The sequence below is a fragment of the Neopelma chrysocephalum genome, unplaced genomic scaffold (assembly GCF_003984885.1).
Source record: "Neopelma chrysocephalum unplaced genomic scaffold, ASM398488v2 Primary Assembly neopelma1_88, whole genome shotgun sequence".
Lineage (NCBI taxonomy): Eukaryota > Metazoa > Chordata > Aves > Passeriformes > Pipridae > Neopelma > Neopelma chrysocephalum.
The window spans coordinates 2950750-2969290 of NW_020897750.1; the positions used below are offsets into that span (position 1 = coordinate 2950750).

The window sequence follows — 18541 nt, forward strand, 5'->3', positions numbered from 1 at the left end:
ATTAAAACTGAGACTGACCCATAACACACAATTTGACCAGTAAATGTAGTTTAGCCTAATCTGAATCAAAAACTTCTCCACCAGCCCCCATTTCTGAAGACAGTCATGAGAATTTGGGTTGCTTAGTAAAGGCATTGGTCACTACTATTTTCTTCCAGATCAAAGGAGCAGAGGAGAGGAGAAGAAGCTAGAAGAAGGGTTGATGACACACAGTCTTTCATACTGCTGCCACTTCTTAGTGAGTTCCAGGTAAGCTAAATTCAATTTCTTTCTTTCTTGAAAGAAAGCGTGCACATACGACCTGGTATTTGGGTATGTCAGATGGGGAAACTCGTTGAGGAAAATGCACAAACAACTAGTAAGAGTAATATCCATTTATACTAGCCCTAGGCAGCTTCTCAGTGTGTGGGTTGGTCACAAATTCAGTTCTGAGGCACCTACAGTCATGAGCTATGTGGGGACCTCAGTTGCCTAACACAATTCTGGATTCTACCCTAAAGGTAAGACTACAAAGAGATCGATTTTTTAACCATTTTTTTCTGCATTGTGTGATGCTTTCTCTCACATTCAAATGTGACTGCATCAACAGTGCTAGTACTATGGCCAATTTAGTAAAATCAAATGAACAAGTAGAAGACATGAGGAAATAATTCTCTGTTTTCAGTGGTAAAAGTACCAACTTTCTAGATGCTGAGTAAATGGTCTCCAAAAAGATAATAAAAATGGTAGAACTAAAAAAGGCTAGTAGTAACAACTGGAACCTTGGCTCCTAAATCCAGGATGAGTTGGCACAGTGACTCCTTTATTTCCAGTATGTGTCCTCCAAATCTGAACTTTGAAAACCTACTGTTTTACGATTGTACTGACTATCACAGAGTACTGAGTTACAATAGCATAATGAGGTAGCTGACTGCATGTTTTTCCCCTCTCTGACAGATTCGAAGTGAAAGAAAGGTATTTTAGGTTAACACATTGTACTTGCCATTACAACAGTTGAAGAGAGTGCACAAGAGCAGTTAGGGAAGCTCAGCTGATGGGCAGCAACTTCTTAAACCACAATAACTTACCACATGGACTTATCTATATCCTAATTTTTGTGTCTGACTTTTTCTGATGCTGCTATGGAGTGTGTGCATTATTGCAGCAGTTGTTCTCTGTGCTTTCCTGGTGGGTAATAACACTGATGAATACTTTGTGAAGAAAGGTCTCAGATAGAAATTGCAGTGCCAGAAAACTTGTTTTGGCAGTTGAATGGTTAACAGCATTAGCATTTACACATTTGACTGGTTTGAGATTAATGGGTGACATTCATAACTTCTCCAGGGTCTCATTCGCGTCTTCTCTGCTAATTCACATCTTCTGTGTTAATAACGAGCAATTCCACAGCTAAACCCACATGAAAATGGCCCAAGTGAAAGCTACTGCTCAAGTAGCATATCTGACACGATATTGGATTGGGGAAGCTTGTGAGGTGAGAAGGCATCAAGGGACAGACAACAGTTTTGGCTCGCCAACAATCTAGTAGAGTATGTGAGGAGACTTTAAAAAGTGCAGGTGGACATGCTGTTCTACTGTGTCATTTTCTTTAAAACATTGCTACTCGTGTTGTAGTTTTAATTAAGCAAAAGGGAAAAGTTGGCTGCTAAACTGAACATCTTTAAGCACACGATGAGGCACAAACTGAGCCATGCAAATACACTACCAACCAGCTTGGGTTAGTTTTAAGATGGCATTGATGGAATCTTCTGGTTTGTTGGTTTTTGTTGGAGGATTTCCCTCTAATTCTTATGTTAATTTACTCAAAAACTGACACAACTATATGGTAGCTAAAGGCCTGCCTGAAATTTTGCTTTAATCATCTAATTTTTAGTGATTCAGCATATTTAACTTTGAGGAGCAGAAATAGTAATGTAACAGACTGCTGCACCTGTTTCCAGGTGACTTGGGTTTTTGGGTTTTTTTTAATGGTACTTTTTTTAAACACAAAGGAAACTAAGAATTTCCTTTGGCTATCATCAAAACCCTGTTAAGAGTCACTCTGCAAGAATCTGAGACAAAGGCAGAAGCAAGAAAAGCTAACGTCAGGGCCGAAATCTCCCAGTAGGCTCCAATATCGCAACAGAGCGGGGTACACACATCCTTAAACTTGCTTCTGAAGGTGCTGCCCCCTGTGTGTGCCAGAGAGGTGATTTTGACCCCTCCGTCCATCCCATCCCGTCCCGATCCAGGGCGGCTCCGGGAGGGTGCACGGCCGCCGGGGGGGTCTCGTACCGCCAGGATGGGGATGTGCCCGGGGGCGGCTGGAGTGATGCCCCACAGTGCCCGCAGCTCCCACCGGCGCCGCCGCCTACCCGCCCTCAACGGCAAAGGCAGGAGTCTCCCCGAATTTCCCCCTCGGAAAAGGGACCCGCAGAGCCAAGGGAGAGCAGCACTGCTCAGGGCGCGCTGTCTCCGCTCACCTGGTGCCAGTTTCCTTCTGTTCAGGCTCATCACAGAGGTGTGGTGAGTTTCAGCCCACAGCCGTGTTTTGGGCTGATTGAAAGGCGAGCTTGTCCTTGCTTAGAAAGATGCATAAATCACTGAAATCATGCAGGATTTTTAATTCCTGCACCCATAAGTAAGTCACTGTTATCTTCAGTATTCTTAACCTTATCACTAGGAAACAAGTATTGGCCTGTAACCTAATCTTTCTGCACTGGTGACTTTGCTGTCCTCTGTGTAACGGCACAGTCTTTTCCCTCAGCAGACTTTCTCCCTTTTGTGAGTAGGTTTTTGACCGCAGGCCTTAGGATGTTACTGGTCTTAAAGAACTGGTGAGCAAGGCCTGAAGAGTTGCCCGGCTTTTGGATGTGGGCCATGAAAGAAGCACTTTCCTTCCAAGTGTCTGCTAGCATAGGTGCCTCAGCCTGGGGTCTGAGCAGGTAGTCCCTTAGTACAGACCTCTAGGGGCCCTCGAGGTTTCTTTAATTTTTTTTTTCTTTTGTAATGCTGTGGCAAAATCACTTGTTGCCACTTTGTCTATAAGACAGTTTTAATGTGCCAGTAAAAACCTGAGGCTCAGTTGTACAAGGAGCAGCTGAAATGAGTAGAAAGCCTCACTGAGGATAGTGCCACTAAGGTAAGTGGAGACTTTAGCAGGGCCTGGAGATGAGCAGTTTGTCAGGGAAGGTCAGTTTGAAAAGCATAGTCAACCCATTTTGAAAGACACTGGACAGAGAAGTCTTCCTACTGCGGGAAGTTGTTGAAGGCATGGCAAAGGTGGAGGTGGGAAAGAATTTGGTAAAGATGGTTGATTTTTAATAATGAATCAAGCTATAAGCTTTGAATTAGATAGGATGGTCAATCAGAAGAAGAATATAAAGTTTAGGTGTTCATGTAGGTTAGGAGAATGTTCTGGGACAGGATGAAGGGGAGGGATGTGCCTCAGTTGTAAAGATGAAATGAGAGAAACAGGGAGATGCAAAGAACTGGATGAGGCAACAGTTCAGAGGTGATTTGGGGAAGAGAGAGGGGGCCCCTAAGCTTAAAAGGTTCATAAGTTAGATATTACATGATGGGGTGACAATTTGTCAGCTACAACATTTGAGCTGTCAAGCCAGAAGTCTTCAGACTTTCCTTGTAACCTAAAATGTCTTCATCTTTTCAGCATCTTTTGGAGGAATTTGGGTGGGGTTTGGGTGGTATTTTAGTTTTGTTTTTCTTTTTTTTTTTTTATTTGTATTTTGGAACCTGGAGTATCTAGCTGTAGGTAACTTGCCGGATTTTGTTCTTCTATAATAACTCAGAGGTACTGAGAGCATAAAGCAGGACATTTGGTAAAAGACCATGTATTGTAAAGATCTCCAACAATGTCAGCAATGGAGGATGACAGTCTTCATACTTTTATAGTCTCCAGTGAAGAGTGTTTTGAGTTCTCCACATTTTTAATAAGTTGGTTAAAAGCTATAGAAGAGAGGGAAGTAGGTGGGGAGTCGGACTTGTCCCAGCATCCTTGATTAGCATACCCAGTTGGGCAGCAGAAGTAATTATGTCTGACATGGTATCACAGCTGTGGGGACTGGAGGGTTGTATGAATCATATAAACCTAATAAACCCTGAAAAGGAGAGTTTCTGTCATATTTTCAGCATTACTCTTCTCCACTGTGCAGACTTTCTTTTCTTACACTAGAAGATGAGAAAGACGTTTCACACTCTTTCTTCCTGATCTCTGCTCCATCGTGGTACCTTCTCCAATGCTGTTTTCTCTTGGAAAGCTGCACTTGAGTACCTTCTTGGCCGTCTTCCCAATTGTTTTGCTATTTAGATGATGATTTAAAAGCCACCAACTCTGGGGTTTTTTTCCCCATGTAAATTAAAGGGTTTATAAGGCAACCAAAATGTTTTGTTTCTGGTGGACACTGTTCTTGACACCTTGGGATAAAGGCCATCTAACTTAATGGTTACTGAGACCAGGAAGACTTACTTGTTTTCTTATTAGTAGCCATTCAATATATTGGAATGAATAAAACCTCCAAAACATAATAAAAATTTCCAAGAAAACTGAACAAAAACGTCTTAAATCTTGCACAAGTCTGTGTCCTTGCTGGACCTCTTCTCTAACAGTCGTTCATTTTGATTCTTCCCTTTTATCCCCTGCCTGATGACTTCCCCAAAACTATGTGGGAGATCCATACCTTCTCTGGCTAGGCAGGGAATACTTACTCTTCAGGCTCCTACCAGCTTCCAGTGATCTGGCTTGTACAAAATCACCACTGTGTAGGAAATATGAAAAAAGCACTCCTCTATTTAATATTCTCGCTTCCCCTTTTCCTTCTTTAATACAAAAAAATGTGGAAATATTTGTTGGGGGCAGCGAGGGGGGGATATACAAAGGGAGAAACAGATTCACTCAAATGCTTTCAAGTCTATTCTTCCATTTTTCAGACCCTCAATTCTTCATTCATACAGTTGCTTTTCGAGGAGGGAAGCATACAGAGGGGCAAACCCCCTGTCCTACGGCTCCTTCATTTTGTTTGTTGCTGTAGTTTTGGGGGGAAAGAGATGTGTGAGAGCATGTTCCATGGGACGTGACTCCCTCTGCAGGCAAGAGCACACTACTCTCTGCCGAGAGCCACCATGACCTCTGTGCAGCATCGGGCCCCTCAGGTCTTGAGTGACATTGCTGAAATCAGCTGGCGTTCCTCAGTGTACAGCAGCATCTGTATCCATCTCAAAAGCCAAATGAGAATAAGAGTAGGAGCAATAAGAAGTCAAATTATATGGGTATCTCATGAATCTTACTTCTGTGACCTGGGAACCTTTAGTGCAAACAACCAACATATATGAGGGGTTATATGAATAAGCTTGTGTGCTTAATAGTAAAAGGAGAGAGTTGCACTAAGGAAGTATGGCTGCAGGTTAGAAAGAAAAGCAATTAAATCCTGTGGCCACAGCACCTATAATATGCCAGGTATGTGTTGATGATAATGGTTTGCTGGGAACAGCAGCCTTAAAATTCTACATCTAGCTTTGTTGGTGAACCACCACAGGCAGAGTGCATGTCCCCAGCTAAAAGGTGGAGGTAATGATGCCTTGCAAATGTCTAAGAAAAAAGACATCAAACTTCCAGTGCTTGCATTACAGAGGTATTAAAAACACAGTCACTCTTCTACTTGCTCTGCAGTTATAGCTTCATTTAGTTGGTATAATCTTCAGGCTAGGAACCATATTGACGGAAGACTGAGGGAGTGAAACACCAATCATGGTTTCAGAATGATCAGTGAATGTTTTCTGCTAAGTAGCTCATAAACGAGTAGGAATTTTAAGAATAAGTATTTGGACATTAAATGATTCTGGATATCGTAAGGGTGTTTTTGGTGAAGAGCCGTACTGTCTAAAAAAGCCTAGTGGGATACTTGTATTCTGTAAACTACTCCCATAAAACCAGACATGAATACCATGTTTAGGAAACAGTAAATGTTTGTGTTACAATACTTTCATAGGACCATTTAGACTGGGAGGGTCCTCTTGAGATCATCTAGTCCAGCCTCCCTGCTCAAACGGGGTAAGATAGAGCATTTACTGTTCTTCAGGGAACCTCTCTGAGCAACCTGTGCCAGTGTTTGACCATCCTAATGGTAAAAAAAAAATTCTTTTCCTGTGTTCAAGTGGAATTCTGGTGTTGTTTGGTTTTGTTTTGGGGCGGGTTTTGGCTTGGTCTTTTTTTTTTCCCCACATTTGTACCCATTGCCTCTTATCCTGCCAATGGACGCTGCTGAGAAGATTCTGACTGTTCAACTTCGCTCCTGCCCGTCAGACATTTGTACAAATGGATAAGATCCCCCTGAGCCTTCCCTTCTCCAGACCAGACAGTCTCAGCTCTTTCAGCCTCTTCTCATATGGCAGGTGCTCCTGTCCCTTAATCATCTTTGTGGCCCTGAGTGGAGGTGTAGGATCACCTCCCTTCACCTACTGGCAACAGTCTTCCTAATGGTGGCCTTCTTGGCTACAAGGGTGCATTGCTGGCTTGTGATGACCTTGCTGTTTACCAGGATCCCAAGCAAAGCTGCTTTCTAGCTGGTAGATGCCTAAGGATATGCTGGTGCCTGGGGCTATTCCTATATGAAAGACTTTGTATTTCCCCTTTTGAACTTCACTATATTCCTCTCTAACTGCTTCGCCAGCCTGGTAGTACTTCTGAAAGATGGCACAACCACCTGTTGTATCAGCCACTCCTTCCGGTTTTATATCATCTGCAAACCTGTTTAATGGTGCACTCAACTTTCTCATTGAGGATACAATCATCAGCTTTTTTGTGTAGAAATGTAAGCTGCTTCCCTCCAGGTATTACGTCTTTTCCTTTCTTCCTACTCATGAATTTTGTGCTACTCCGTGTGGTTTTTCACTATTATTAGTCTATTTCTTATGGAAAAATAATTTGCATCTTACTGTAAACTACAGACTTGAAAACACTGGGTGGCCTTAGAGTTGCTGATAAGCTGGGGCTAGAAACAGTATTTGCATCAAACAGTGTTAGCAGTGGTTGAGGAAACTAGACTTTATTGCTAGTGTCTCAAAAGACAAATAACCTTTTCCTCTGCATTGTACAGTCCAATGGGGAAGTGCCAGTGCAAGGAGATATTTCCTACTGGAGGGGACTGGCTGCATGACTTCATGCTCAGCAGGCAGCGGTGACAGGAGGCTGACTTGCAGCCCAAACCCTTCTGCCTGCCAGTGGGTGAGGTCTGATTACTGAGAACACGCACTATGGTTGAGTATAGCTGACTGCCCTGTGAAATTCATCACGCCAGGCAGATGAACTCTGCTAGAAGCTTCCTCTCCACATATCCCTCCTCTCCCTTGCCTTAATGTATTTCTTTTCCCTGAAAACGTAAAATCTTGGCACCACTGTGTTTCCTTGTCTCCCAATTGCCCTTCTATCTCACCCTTCTTTAAGCTGTTAAGGTGTTCCATAGTTGGCATCAGTACCACTAACATCTCCTTCTGTGCCTGCCTTGCTCCTGCTGTGTTTTTGGTAAGATGCTGTCAGAGAGAGAGAGGAGTTTGGTGAATGCACAGCCCTAGATGGTAGATGGGCTCCTTGGGATCTTGTCAGTTCTCATGATCCAGCACAGTCTCAGTATCACTCTAGTGTTTTAACATCAGAAAACCAGCTAGTTAATTGAGAAACCAGAACTGATTTCCCTGAGGAATTTGCCACCTTGCTGGTGCAGCAGAGACTCTGCCTCTCAACGTACATGTAACAAGATGTTTAAAAACTTAGACACACTTTCATTTAGCAAACAGCTGTGGCTTAAAATGCTGTTGCCTTGCTACTTAACTAAGCTGCAAGACTTCACATTGAAGTAAATAGGGGGCCAAATGCATTCTCTTTTGACAGTTTGGGGGTGTTTTTTCCAGGAGGATGGTACTGTCTTTAACCACGACAGGTGTTTGCTAATGGGGCTGTGCCTAAATTTTCAGTTAACCAGTGACTAACAAACTATTAAGTAAAATGATAGAGTTCTCTGGGTCTCACTCTGATTTAACTTAGACCATTCTTAAGGTGGGATAAAGTTATTGATTTCAATACATTCAAATGGACAATATAAACTGATGCAAAAAGATCAGAATTGGAGCAGATATTTATCCTTTTTTGTTTCCACATTTGTAACCGTAATAGCCCTGAGCTGAGTGTTCCAGTCCTCAGTTGACTAAACAAATTCTTTTCATCACTTCAGAAATTACTTAGTGCTTTATGCTGAAAAATATTAATTTATTTTTTCTAAATTTAATCTGTGCTGGAAAGATGTTGCTTGCTTGGATTTGAGGGAGAAATTCTGCATTTCAGGTATCTGTAGACTTAAGTCCAATAGTCCTAGGCTCTTGTGACTGGTTGGTTGGTTGGTGGGTTTTTGTCGGGGTGTTTAGTTGGGTTTTTTTTGTGAAACAGCCCTACAGAAAAGGGCTGTGAAGAGGTGGTATAGTGAATTATGCAACTGAAAAGCCAGTTGCACTTATGGTAAGATAAGAATCATGAAACCTCTTTGGTAAATCTGAAGAAGCATCCTACAGTATTTGAGTAACAACAAACGCATGTGGACACTAATGTGTGATCCAATAGATTTCTGGCTTGTAATATCTAGTATTGTGTATCAGCATGGGTTTAAGGCCACCAGCTTTAAGTGTTGATTTTTTTTTTCAAATTGAAATTAGGAGCTGTATCACCTTTCCTAGGTAGTGTACTATACATTTACGCAGTTAGTACAGCTGAAAAATATAAAAACTATGGTTCTTCTGAAGAAATATTAATATGTTAAATTTGCATTTCAATTAGAAGCATTTTGTGTTGAAATTGTCTTAAAGTTATGATGGCTAGTAGGTTTACCAAGATTTAGGCCAGATACTGAGAAAGCCGGTTGTGGATTAGCAAGGAGATGTAGGTTATACTGAACTCCTCCTCCTTGGTGCCTTTCCACTCTCAGGCTGTGAGGTTGTAGTGGAATTCATGCATATCTTGGTCTTTAAGGACATTTCTGATTCAATATGTTCACAAGCATGGCATGGGGAGCTAAAGAGTTGGGAGAGCACTGCTGGTGATTTCCAGGGTCGTGAAAAGAGTTTTTACCTAGAATGGGCTGTGGCACTTTACTTTTCCTTTCATTTTAGGAAGGAAAAGGTTAAAAATTTTGGGGAAGGAGAACTTCATTGCCTTTTACAAAAGCTAGAGTCCTATGTCTGTCATTTAGGATCTGCTGGTTATGCAAATGCATCTCCCACTTGTAATTGTTTATGAGTTCCAAGATGATACTCATCGGACAGCAATGGTTTCTGATGATTGTTCATTGGCCTTTGTGGAGTTAGTTGGTGACCTTGCCAGTCACTTGTCATTATTTATTATTATTATAAACCTACTAGTTAATGCTATATGCTTACAGAGCATTTGCAAACATGGCTGATGGCATCCATGAGCTGTTATCCTATGGATTTGTTCATCCCTTTGCATTTTTCTTTTAAATGCTTTAGAGCAAAGAGAAGTTTATAACCAAATCTTGTTTGCAGGATTGGATCATAGTTACTGCTAAGCATAGAAATATTGACATCAATTAAAATAGAAAAGAGGATTAGGCTGTTAAGGGTATCCTGCAACAGGTGTGAGAGAGAGATGGTAATTTCAATGAAAACCAGAAGGCCTCCTGTTGCACATTGAAGATACAGAGGCTGTAGACAAATACCTTCTGTGTTCAATAGGAAATTATTCCAAAGATAGGAGTACCATTAAAAAGAGCTTGTGGAGCCTGAAAAACTCTCCTTTGCATGCTCAGGGGCACACACAGCTAACCTGACCATCATTTTGGTAGGCTATACTTTAAGTAGAGGTCGCCATAGTTTGGTTTGGTGGGCCCAAGAACTGGTGAAAATGGTCCCATTTTTCACTCAGTACACTTCTTTAAAAAAATCTGAGCCTGGGAACAGAACTCTGTAAAGTTTCAAAGAATAAAGCAAGGATGCCAGCTAATTTTTCAGTTTCTGTTTAGAAAACCTTTTCAAGTATTTTTTACATTGCATAAAGACAGTTTGGATGCTAGATACCCTGCAAAGGTTTTAAGAATGTTACATCATTTATTACTGTTTAAAACCTTATTTACTCAATTTGTTTCATTTTTCTCATGTGTAAGTGAAGAAAATATTTACTTTGTTCGAGAGTGGATTCTGAAGCTGAACTTAATTCATATGTGTAACTAGATTTGGTGTTTGGAAGGTGCCATACAATCATTACTTATTAATAGAAGGACCTGCAGAAGCGATGCATTATTTATATTATGTTATCTGTGGAAGAATTGCAACTATTTTCTTCTGTTTGGACTAAAAATGTTCAAAAGTGTGGTCAGCTGACTTAATTCTTTTTTGTACTATATCACCAAACACATAATGGAAGATTTATTTTTTAAATGGCATTATGGCCTTAGTCATCTTCCTTAAACGAATGTGTAAAATAATTCAAAGTTAGCACTGATGTGCCTATGATTTCAGTGTGATGGCTGGATACTATCTATCGACTAGGACAATGTGTGGAGTAATACAGTTAGCCAGGATAGATACGAGGAAGCAAGTTGTTCCCAAATGGAGTATTTCCAGGTGTGGTGTTAGAAACCCTTCAAATCTTGAGTTTATTAAGTTTCTCCCTGATAATTCATTCAACCACTGGGATTTCTTCCACTGCAGAACACGCTTAAGTCTTGGCCCACTGAACTCCCAGGCAAACTTTTGGGGTGTCTATCGAAGCCAAGGTCACCCTTCGAGAGATTTAATGCTGCTCTATATTGTGCCAGTCCCCATGGCCCTTTCAGAGAGCTGTGTTCCCATAGTGTCTTTGCTGCAGCCACCTCAACCCCGCCTTGAGGGGTTTTCAAATGATGGAGGGGAAAAAAACTCGCCCAGCATATTGTAAATTAATGCTGACAATGTCAACATTAATTTACGTGCCAGAAATGCATGAGGAGTAGAGGGTGGAAAGAATGACAGTGCAGAACATGGTATTTCCTATGTCCTGTTCTCCTAGAGCACCTGAAGAAGGGCTGCCACAGCAGCTGTGGATCATATTGCAGGGCCAGTACTCTTTCCCTTTCCAAAATGGCTACTTTGTGGCCTCCTGCACTGGTAGCATCATTCAGATGCTGATCACAAAGCTGGCTTAGTTAATCACAATTGACATTAGAATGCATTTAAAAAAATAAGTAAATAGGTTCAGGATCAACTCTAACTAGTGAACAAAGTTCTGTTGTTAGTCCCAGGCATGTCAAAGTTGAGTTTAGTGAGCAATAGTAAAGAATGCCTCTGATATTTTTGGTTATCACTACTAATGCTGTACAAATCTCCAAAACCAGCATAAACTGGAGAACTGAGGGAAAAGACAGGACCTAAATATTCCGAGGAATTCTGACTCTGGTACTCTTGGTCATGAGCAAGAGTTAGGCAACTGTTTGGACTCATCTCTCCCCCCAGAAATCTCTAGTACTGTCAGTTATACACCTTGGTTTTTACTTCCTGATTAAAAATAAATAAATCTCTCCATGAAAATGAAGTATTTTAGCTGTATTGTGAAGTGATAAACCAGCTGAAGTCAGGAGGAGTCTGTTTTTTCTCAGCAGATGTGTACATGTGGTTTTGAAGCTCAAAATTGCACACACGTGACCTCAGCTTGTCATACATATAATCTTTTAAGTCTTATTTAGATTTTTTTCCTGTAGAAAGGATAATTGTGGCTGTGAAATGAGTACAAGATTATGTGAAACCATTCTAAATTGAGGTGATTAAGAGTGTAAGTTGACTGTTTTAAAATATTTAGGTTGCAAATTTGCTGGTTTGTGTTTTCCTAGGCAACTGTTTATTTTAAAAATTTTTTTGAAGTTAGGATAGAGGATGGTGTGATAAAATGATGAGTCAGGTTGTCAAAAGCAAAAAAATTCTCACAGGTATACATGCTAGAATAATGCATATTTTTAAGTTTTGCAACATCTGACTCATGATTTCTATTATGTATTCCGCTAAGTTCAAAGTTTTCTTACACAAAGAGAGTGCTATATGAAACAACCGTGCTTCAAATCATTTTACTTCAATTGTAGTAACAGGTTTTGGAGTTTAAACCATTAAGAACCTCTGTGTTAACTTTTATCCAAATGACTGCAAGTCACAAAGAGAGCACTTCTCTTTCACGGAGTACCTTTTGTGCTTTAGTGAGACCCAATCTCTCTTCTATTTTTTTTCCCCACCTTCATGTCTGTCTTTGAAGAAAGATGTGTGATTTGTGAAGTAATGCAAGTATGTATCAGTTAATGAAAACTGCTATCCTGGCTTCATAGTGCACACTGGAATCGCTTCAGGATAAAGCTTCATATACCTGCATTATAGCAGGGGAAAAAAAAAAGTAAATTTCAGAAGTCCAGTTTGCTGTGTGCACTGTAGAAGTATCATGTAGCAGTTGAATCAACCATTAGGGGTGACCTAATCTTGATTTCCTCCCCCCTCCACACACACACACACATACACACACACACACTCTCTCGCACACTCTCAAGGAGTTCTGATTTTCACGCTGCTTGCATTCTTCCCACTTTTTAAAACCTGCATTAGAAATCGTCAGAATACCAACTTGCCCACCTTCCTTTCTTATTTTGTGTGCTTATTTTGGCACGGAGGGAGTTGTATATAAACCATCCTCTCTCCCCCCCCCTCCACTGAACTGAAGTTCAGCTGCAGCAAAGCCCCTCGGGCCCCCTGTGCTGATCACATCCAAGAAATTTTATGGAGGTGAGCTTTGCACCACTGCAATTATTTTTTTTTTCAGTTTCTAACACACAGGAAGACAAAACGTCTTAATTAAAAAAAAAAAAAAGAAAAAAAAATGTTTGACATTATTATTTTCTTTCCCACCGCAAACCAGGGAATCGCAGCGCGAACGGTCGAGACCCACAAATTTACACATACCTTTTTTTTTTTAATTTTTTTTTTTTTTTTCCCCGGTAAGAGAGGATTAGCAGCGGGTGCAGGACCGGGGGCAGCGCATCCTCCGCCCGCCGCGCCGCGCAGCGCCGCGCCCGGGGCCCGCGGGGAGCGGGGGCACCGTCCCCTCTTGCCCCGCCGGGGCGCGCGTGTGTCGGTGCGTGTGCCCGCGCGTGTGCCCGCCCGCCGGGGCTGTGCGGGGGTGTGCGCGGGTGTCCCTGCCCGCCCGCGGGCGCGCCGGGAGCGCCGCCGCCGCTGCCCTTTGATCCCGGCGTTAGTGTTAGTTAGGGGCCGGCAGGAGCGCGGGGCGCAGCCCTCGGCACCGCCGCGCCAACCCCCTCGCCCCGGCACGGCGCCCGCCCGCCCGCCGGGAAACACATCCCCGGCCGCTGAGGGATACTGCGACCGGGGACAAGCCAGGTGCACGACCGGGTTGCGGGGGGGGGGTTGGGGGGGGGGGGGGGGGGGGGGGGGGGGGCAACGAAAGAGAGAGAAGGGGGAGAGGGAGCCCTTCGCGGTGGCTCCGGGAAAACCGGCTTCAAGCCCCCTTTCCCCCGGCGAAGAGGGGAAAACCCGCCCCGGTTAGCAGCTCCCCCGGGGGCCCCGGCTTTGTGCCCGTCCGTGCCCCCCCCTCCCGGTCTTATTTGATCTCCCGTTAAACCAAGGAGGAGAATGTGAAAAAAGGGGGAAAATGCCCAGGAGGAAGCAGGAGCAGCCCAAGCGCCTCTCTTCACGTAAGTGCCCCCTCTTTTTGCCATTTTCTCCTTCCTCCTCTCCCCGTCTCCTTCCCTTCTGCAGCCGCCTCCGTCGTTTCGTGCATTAGTTTAGGGTTACAGAGGTGAAACTGACAAAGACACAGCCTGGGTTATTCCTCTTTTAGGTCTGAGCTAAGGCAGCCATGTTGGTGATGAACAGCCTTGTGCCCTTTTAATTTTTCCTCTCTCTCCTTTCCCCCCTTCTTTCTTCGCGTCTCTCGCCCTTTCCTCCCTCTCCCTCCCCTCGCCCGTGATTGTGCATTTGTGCTGAGGGTGGGGGGGCGGGGGGGGGCGGTGTGGGTTTCTCTTTGGGGCCGGAGGGAGGGGGGGTCTGTTTTATTGGGGTGGGGAGGGGGGCTAAGCACCGGAGGGGAGGGCGGCGAGAGGGGAAGCGGCTGCTGGCGTCTTGTGCGGAACCAGCCGAGAGGTCCGTCCCCGGCTAAAGGTTGCGGCGGGGCTGGGCGGCCCGGGAGCGGGGGGCAGGCGGGCAGCGGCCGCGGAGGGGGCCGGCGGGGGCACCCGCACCGACCCCGGGGACACCCCGGAGGGGGCCGCGGCCGCCGGCGGCGGCGTGGGAGGGGGCGGCGGGGAGGCAGACCGTGGCAGGCGAGGTCCCTGCAGAGCAGGGAGAGGAGGCGGCGGCGGGCTCCGGGCTCCTCCTGGCCGCAGTGAAATGAAGGGTCAGGCGAACCAGGCGAGACTCAGGCTCCGGCGGCGCTGCCCCAGACGAGAGCAGCAGAGCACAGGGCTAAAGTGCATCCGATCCTCCGCCCGCGGGCACCCCCTGCGCTCACACACACAGACACACACACACATACAGACACACACACATCCCCTGACACGGCTCACCCTGCCCTGCTGGCTCCCTCCCCCCTCCCTGCCTCTTTTCTCCCCTCTTTGTAAAACAGTTAACTTTTCTGCCGCTCGCTCTCCACCCTCTCCTCCTATTCAGCGCTCGGCAGCTATTGAGAGGGAGGCGGAGGGGAAGGGAAGAGACCTAAAAATACGCTGCCCCTGCGTGGCCCCAGGGCTGGTTTAAGGAGAGCGGGGGGTGGATGGAGGGGTCATTTGTCTATTTGTCTGTCCCCGGCACATCTGCTCGGAGCGTGCCTGCGGCCCTTCCGCGCCGTGCTCGGGGCAGGGCGAGGGCTGAGCCGCCGGTGCCGGAGCCGGGCTCGGTCACCGGGAGTTCACCGGGGCGGCTCCTGCCCCTGCCCGCGGGGCGCCGCTGCGGGCGGAGCGCGGCGCGTCCCCCGCCCCGCTCTGCGGGCGGAGGGGCTGGGGCAGCGCTCCCCGCGCCCTTCCAGCGCCGGGATGGGGGTGTCGGCGAGGGGAGGCGGCGGGCTGGGGGCGAGGAGGGGGGGGGGGGGCACTTACAGCCCCGCAGATATTTGTCACTCCTTTTCCTTTCCTCCCGAGTCGAGTCAAAAGGGCTTGAGTTGTGGTGTGCTTTGCTTGTGGGGGGGTTGATGTTTGGGTTTTTGGGCGGGGAGGTTATTCCCCCGTCTCCCCCCTCCCCATCCCTTCCTATTGCCGTGTGCCCCCGCGTAGCCCTTTGGCGGAGGAGCCGAGCCGGTAACGCCGATTCCCCGCGCAGAGCGCGGCTGGCACGGCTCGGATGGGCTCGGCTCGGCTCGGGGGGGGCAGCGGGAGCTCGGCGCCCGCCTCTGCAGCGCCCCGGCCCCGGCGCGGCGGGCGGGGGCAGGGGCCAAGCCCGGGGGCGCAGGGCCGGGCGCGGCCGGGGGGGGGGGGGGGGGGGGGGGGGGGGGGGGGGGAGAACCGGCTCGGCAGGAGCCCCGCGGGGGCTCTCGGGGCGGGCGGAGGCGGCGGGGCCGCGCCGGGCTGGCGGCTGACCTTGCCCTCGCCCCCGCCCCGGCGCTGCCCTCCGCCCGCCCCTGGGGCTGACATCAAACCTGGGCTCCATCTTGGCTCGCCCGGGCGCGCCGCGGCCGAGGCGGCGGCAGAGGGGGCTGCGCTCGGCCCCGGGGGCTCCGCTCGGCCCCGCGGCCCCGGCCCCGCGCTGCCCCCGCCGCCGGGTTGCGGCTGCGGCCGCCCGCGGCCCCGACCTCCTGACCGCCGCGCCGGGGGAAGCCACGGCTTTTTTTGGGCCGACGAACAATTGCCTTCATTGTGCGAATAGAGTTCGGCGTGTGTTGCTATTTTTTTTTTTTAAATTACACGGCCTAATCTGTACTTCTTTCGGATTAATTTTTTTAGTTCAGTTCACTGGAGGAGTTTGGGTGGGTTTTTTTTTTCTTCCTGGTGTGTGATACGCAAACACGCCATATGTCCCACGTGAACGCTACTTTTCGGGGGGATTTATTTATTTTAATTTCTTTTGCAACTGAATAAAAAAGCTGTTATTTGACAATAATAACACTTCAGGTCACTCAGAATAATAGTGTTCTAGGTTCGGCAAATGCCTTGGAATTCAGTGTACAGATGCTATAAATAGTGATTAGGGATCTTACTTTGGGTTTTAGGGGTTTTTTTTGGTTTTTTTGGGGGGGGGTTGTTGTTGTTTTAGCAACATGTTGCTTTAATGGGTGCTCAGTGTAAAAAACATTTTTATTCCACAGTTCTCGCTGGTTTTAGCAATTCATTTCTTAGCGGGACAGTGTATTTCACCTTGAAGTATTAACAGTGGCAGAAGAACTGTAAAGTGCACCACGTGCATCCCAAAAGAAGCTGGCTAGTGCTGTGCTCAACCTTAACTCTGCCCCATTGAGGGCACTGCTGTTGTGATTCACTCCTGAGTTACGTGACAGGTTGCTGCTGGTTCGTGAATGGTCTCCAGTACACCTAAGCGATGTAGCACCTTACGGAACCTCCCTGTGATATTTTGGATTCTGTTGCAGTTGTTTGGGAAAATAAATAGTCAGATGTTGATACACAGAATAATTTACCAGTGTTACAGTGTAACTGACCAAATGTAACTTGGTCTGGCAAGTCCTTGTCAACTCTGGTACAGCTTGAGTAGGAAGCTGTGTTCTCAGGATTTCTAGGCCTTAGTTTCTTATAAATTGTTATGTACCCTGAAATGCACCTGAGGAACACTGTCAGGCTGCTTGCAGTGATAGTATGGAGCTGCTGGTGAGCTAGACCCTGATTTTATACTTCTGTCCCTTGACTTCACTGGACAGCCCTCATGTAAATTTAGAGGTAATTCCACATGAGAAGACTGCACTGCCAAAACACACACCCTGGTGAAGAAGTCCTCTGTGCAAGAGTTTGCTAGAGATGTATGAGGCTGCTCCGAGAGTTTAGTTCATTTTCAGGGGAGTTGCTGGATACTGACGCTTCAGTGTTTGAAGGAAGAAAAGGATTGATATAATTAGATGCAATAATAGTGTGTTTTGGTGGCATCTGCTTAAAAGGGCAGAGTTAAGGTTGAGCTTTCAGTCATTGCAGTTGTTTACAACATAATTTAGTTTGGAAGGGTCCTTTAGAGGTCGTCTGGCCTAGCCCCCTGCTCAAAGCAGGGTGAACCTCAGGGTTCAGTCAGATGGATGGGCCCTTTGAGACTCCAATATTTACATGTATTGTAAGTGGAGTTTTCATGTGTAAAGAAGTCAGTTTTTGGGAACTGTTTAGCCACATATGGCAGCAGAATGCCCTCACTCACACTCTGTGAAATACAAAGGAAAGTGCATCCTTCTTAATTTAAGATACAAAGGAATGAGGAAAGGACTTTAGGAGTTCCTGGATAGACAATGGCTCATTCATATCCGAATTAAATACTGCAGCAGTGTAGACTCAGTTTACAATGACAGAGTTAGGTCTATAACTTACAAATTTGCCCAGTACACATTTGTCCTATGATTATTTTTGGACGTGACTACCTTGGACAAGTAAATTCATTTGCACTGGAATGTTTAAAGGAATTTTGCTCATTCCTGTGTGTATGTGTGTTTGAGGTTTTTTCCTCCCATTCAGCCACTTCAGCACTTAAATACTTGTTTCTCATTTATTCAGTTAGCATGAGAATCTTTAAAAATACATGTGTAAATACAACTTTACCCTGTTTTTATTCTCCTTGTTGCTTCACTTTCCATTCTACCTCAGACTATTATTTTCTTTACTGAAAATTCCTGAAAGTCTGTTACCTTTGAACTACTCCATGTGACTTGAAAGAGCTCAGCCTGAAAAGTAAAAGTTTTGGAAAGTCTTGAGGCACTCGAGTAAATGTTTAAGATCTAGATCACCACATTGCTTTAAGTGTAGCAATCGATACTCCTTGGGGTTTGATTCTGTCTGGGAGGCTTGTCAGCAATGCAATTTGTGAATGAATGCCACAATTCTATTTATTCAAAGCTTGCATTTGTTACAGAGTAGCAGATGCTACACTGAGAAGTTTGAACTCCTGCTAGTTTCTGAGGAATGCTTTTAATGTAGGACAAACTGCAGCGGAATTTTCTGTTAGATTTATTTTGTTAAAGAAGGAGATGTGGAATTGATACAACATTAGTTTCAATATCAAAAGCTAGATAAGTGATAATAAGGGGGCATAACTCTTCTTGCTTTCGTGGTCAGGTACAATGTTAGATGTTCCAGATACCCTGTTGAAGTGTTAGCTCTTCCTATACAGTAAAAAACCACTTGAACTCTGTGAAGCTTTTTATTATATTGGTTTTTTATTGCTCGATTATATCATCAGAGGACAAAGAAAATACTGTCAAACAAGTAAATTAATAGTGATTTAGAGCTTCCTTCTTTTTTATTTCTGTAGCTTGCTTCATTTGATACTTTCTGATAGCAAGAGAGGAAGTGTTGGATAGGTTTTTCAAAAGACTTCCCAATGTCAG

General features: G+C 45.5%; 1 protein-coding gene across 9 annotated transcripts in view; it reads left to right on the forward strand.

The window, feature by feature from the left end:
* Positions 1-13470: 13470 nt before the first annotated feature.
* Positions 13471-18541, forward strand: part of ZNF827 (zinc finger protein 827) — a 106201-nt gene continuing 101130 nt past the window's right edge. For all 9 annotated transcript variants that reach the window (XR_003535751.1, XR_003535752.1, XM_027692696.1 and 6 more), the window contains exon 1: positions 13471-13715. Coding sequence is in view for 7 of the 9 variants with exons in the window: in XM_027692696.1 (XP_027548497.1) it covers positions 13673-13715 (43 nt within the window). In the remaining 2 variants the exon portion in view is untranslated. The remainder of the gene's footprint in view (positions 13716-18541) is intronic.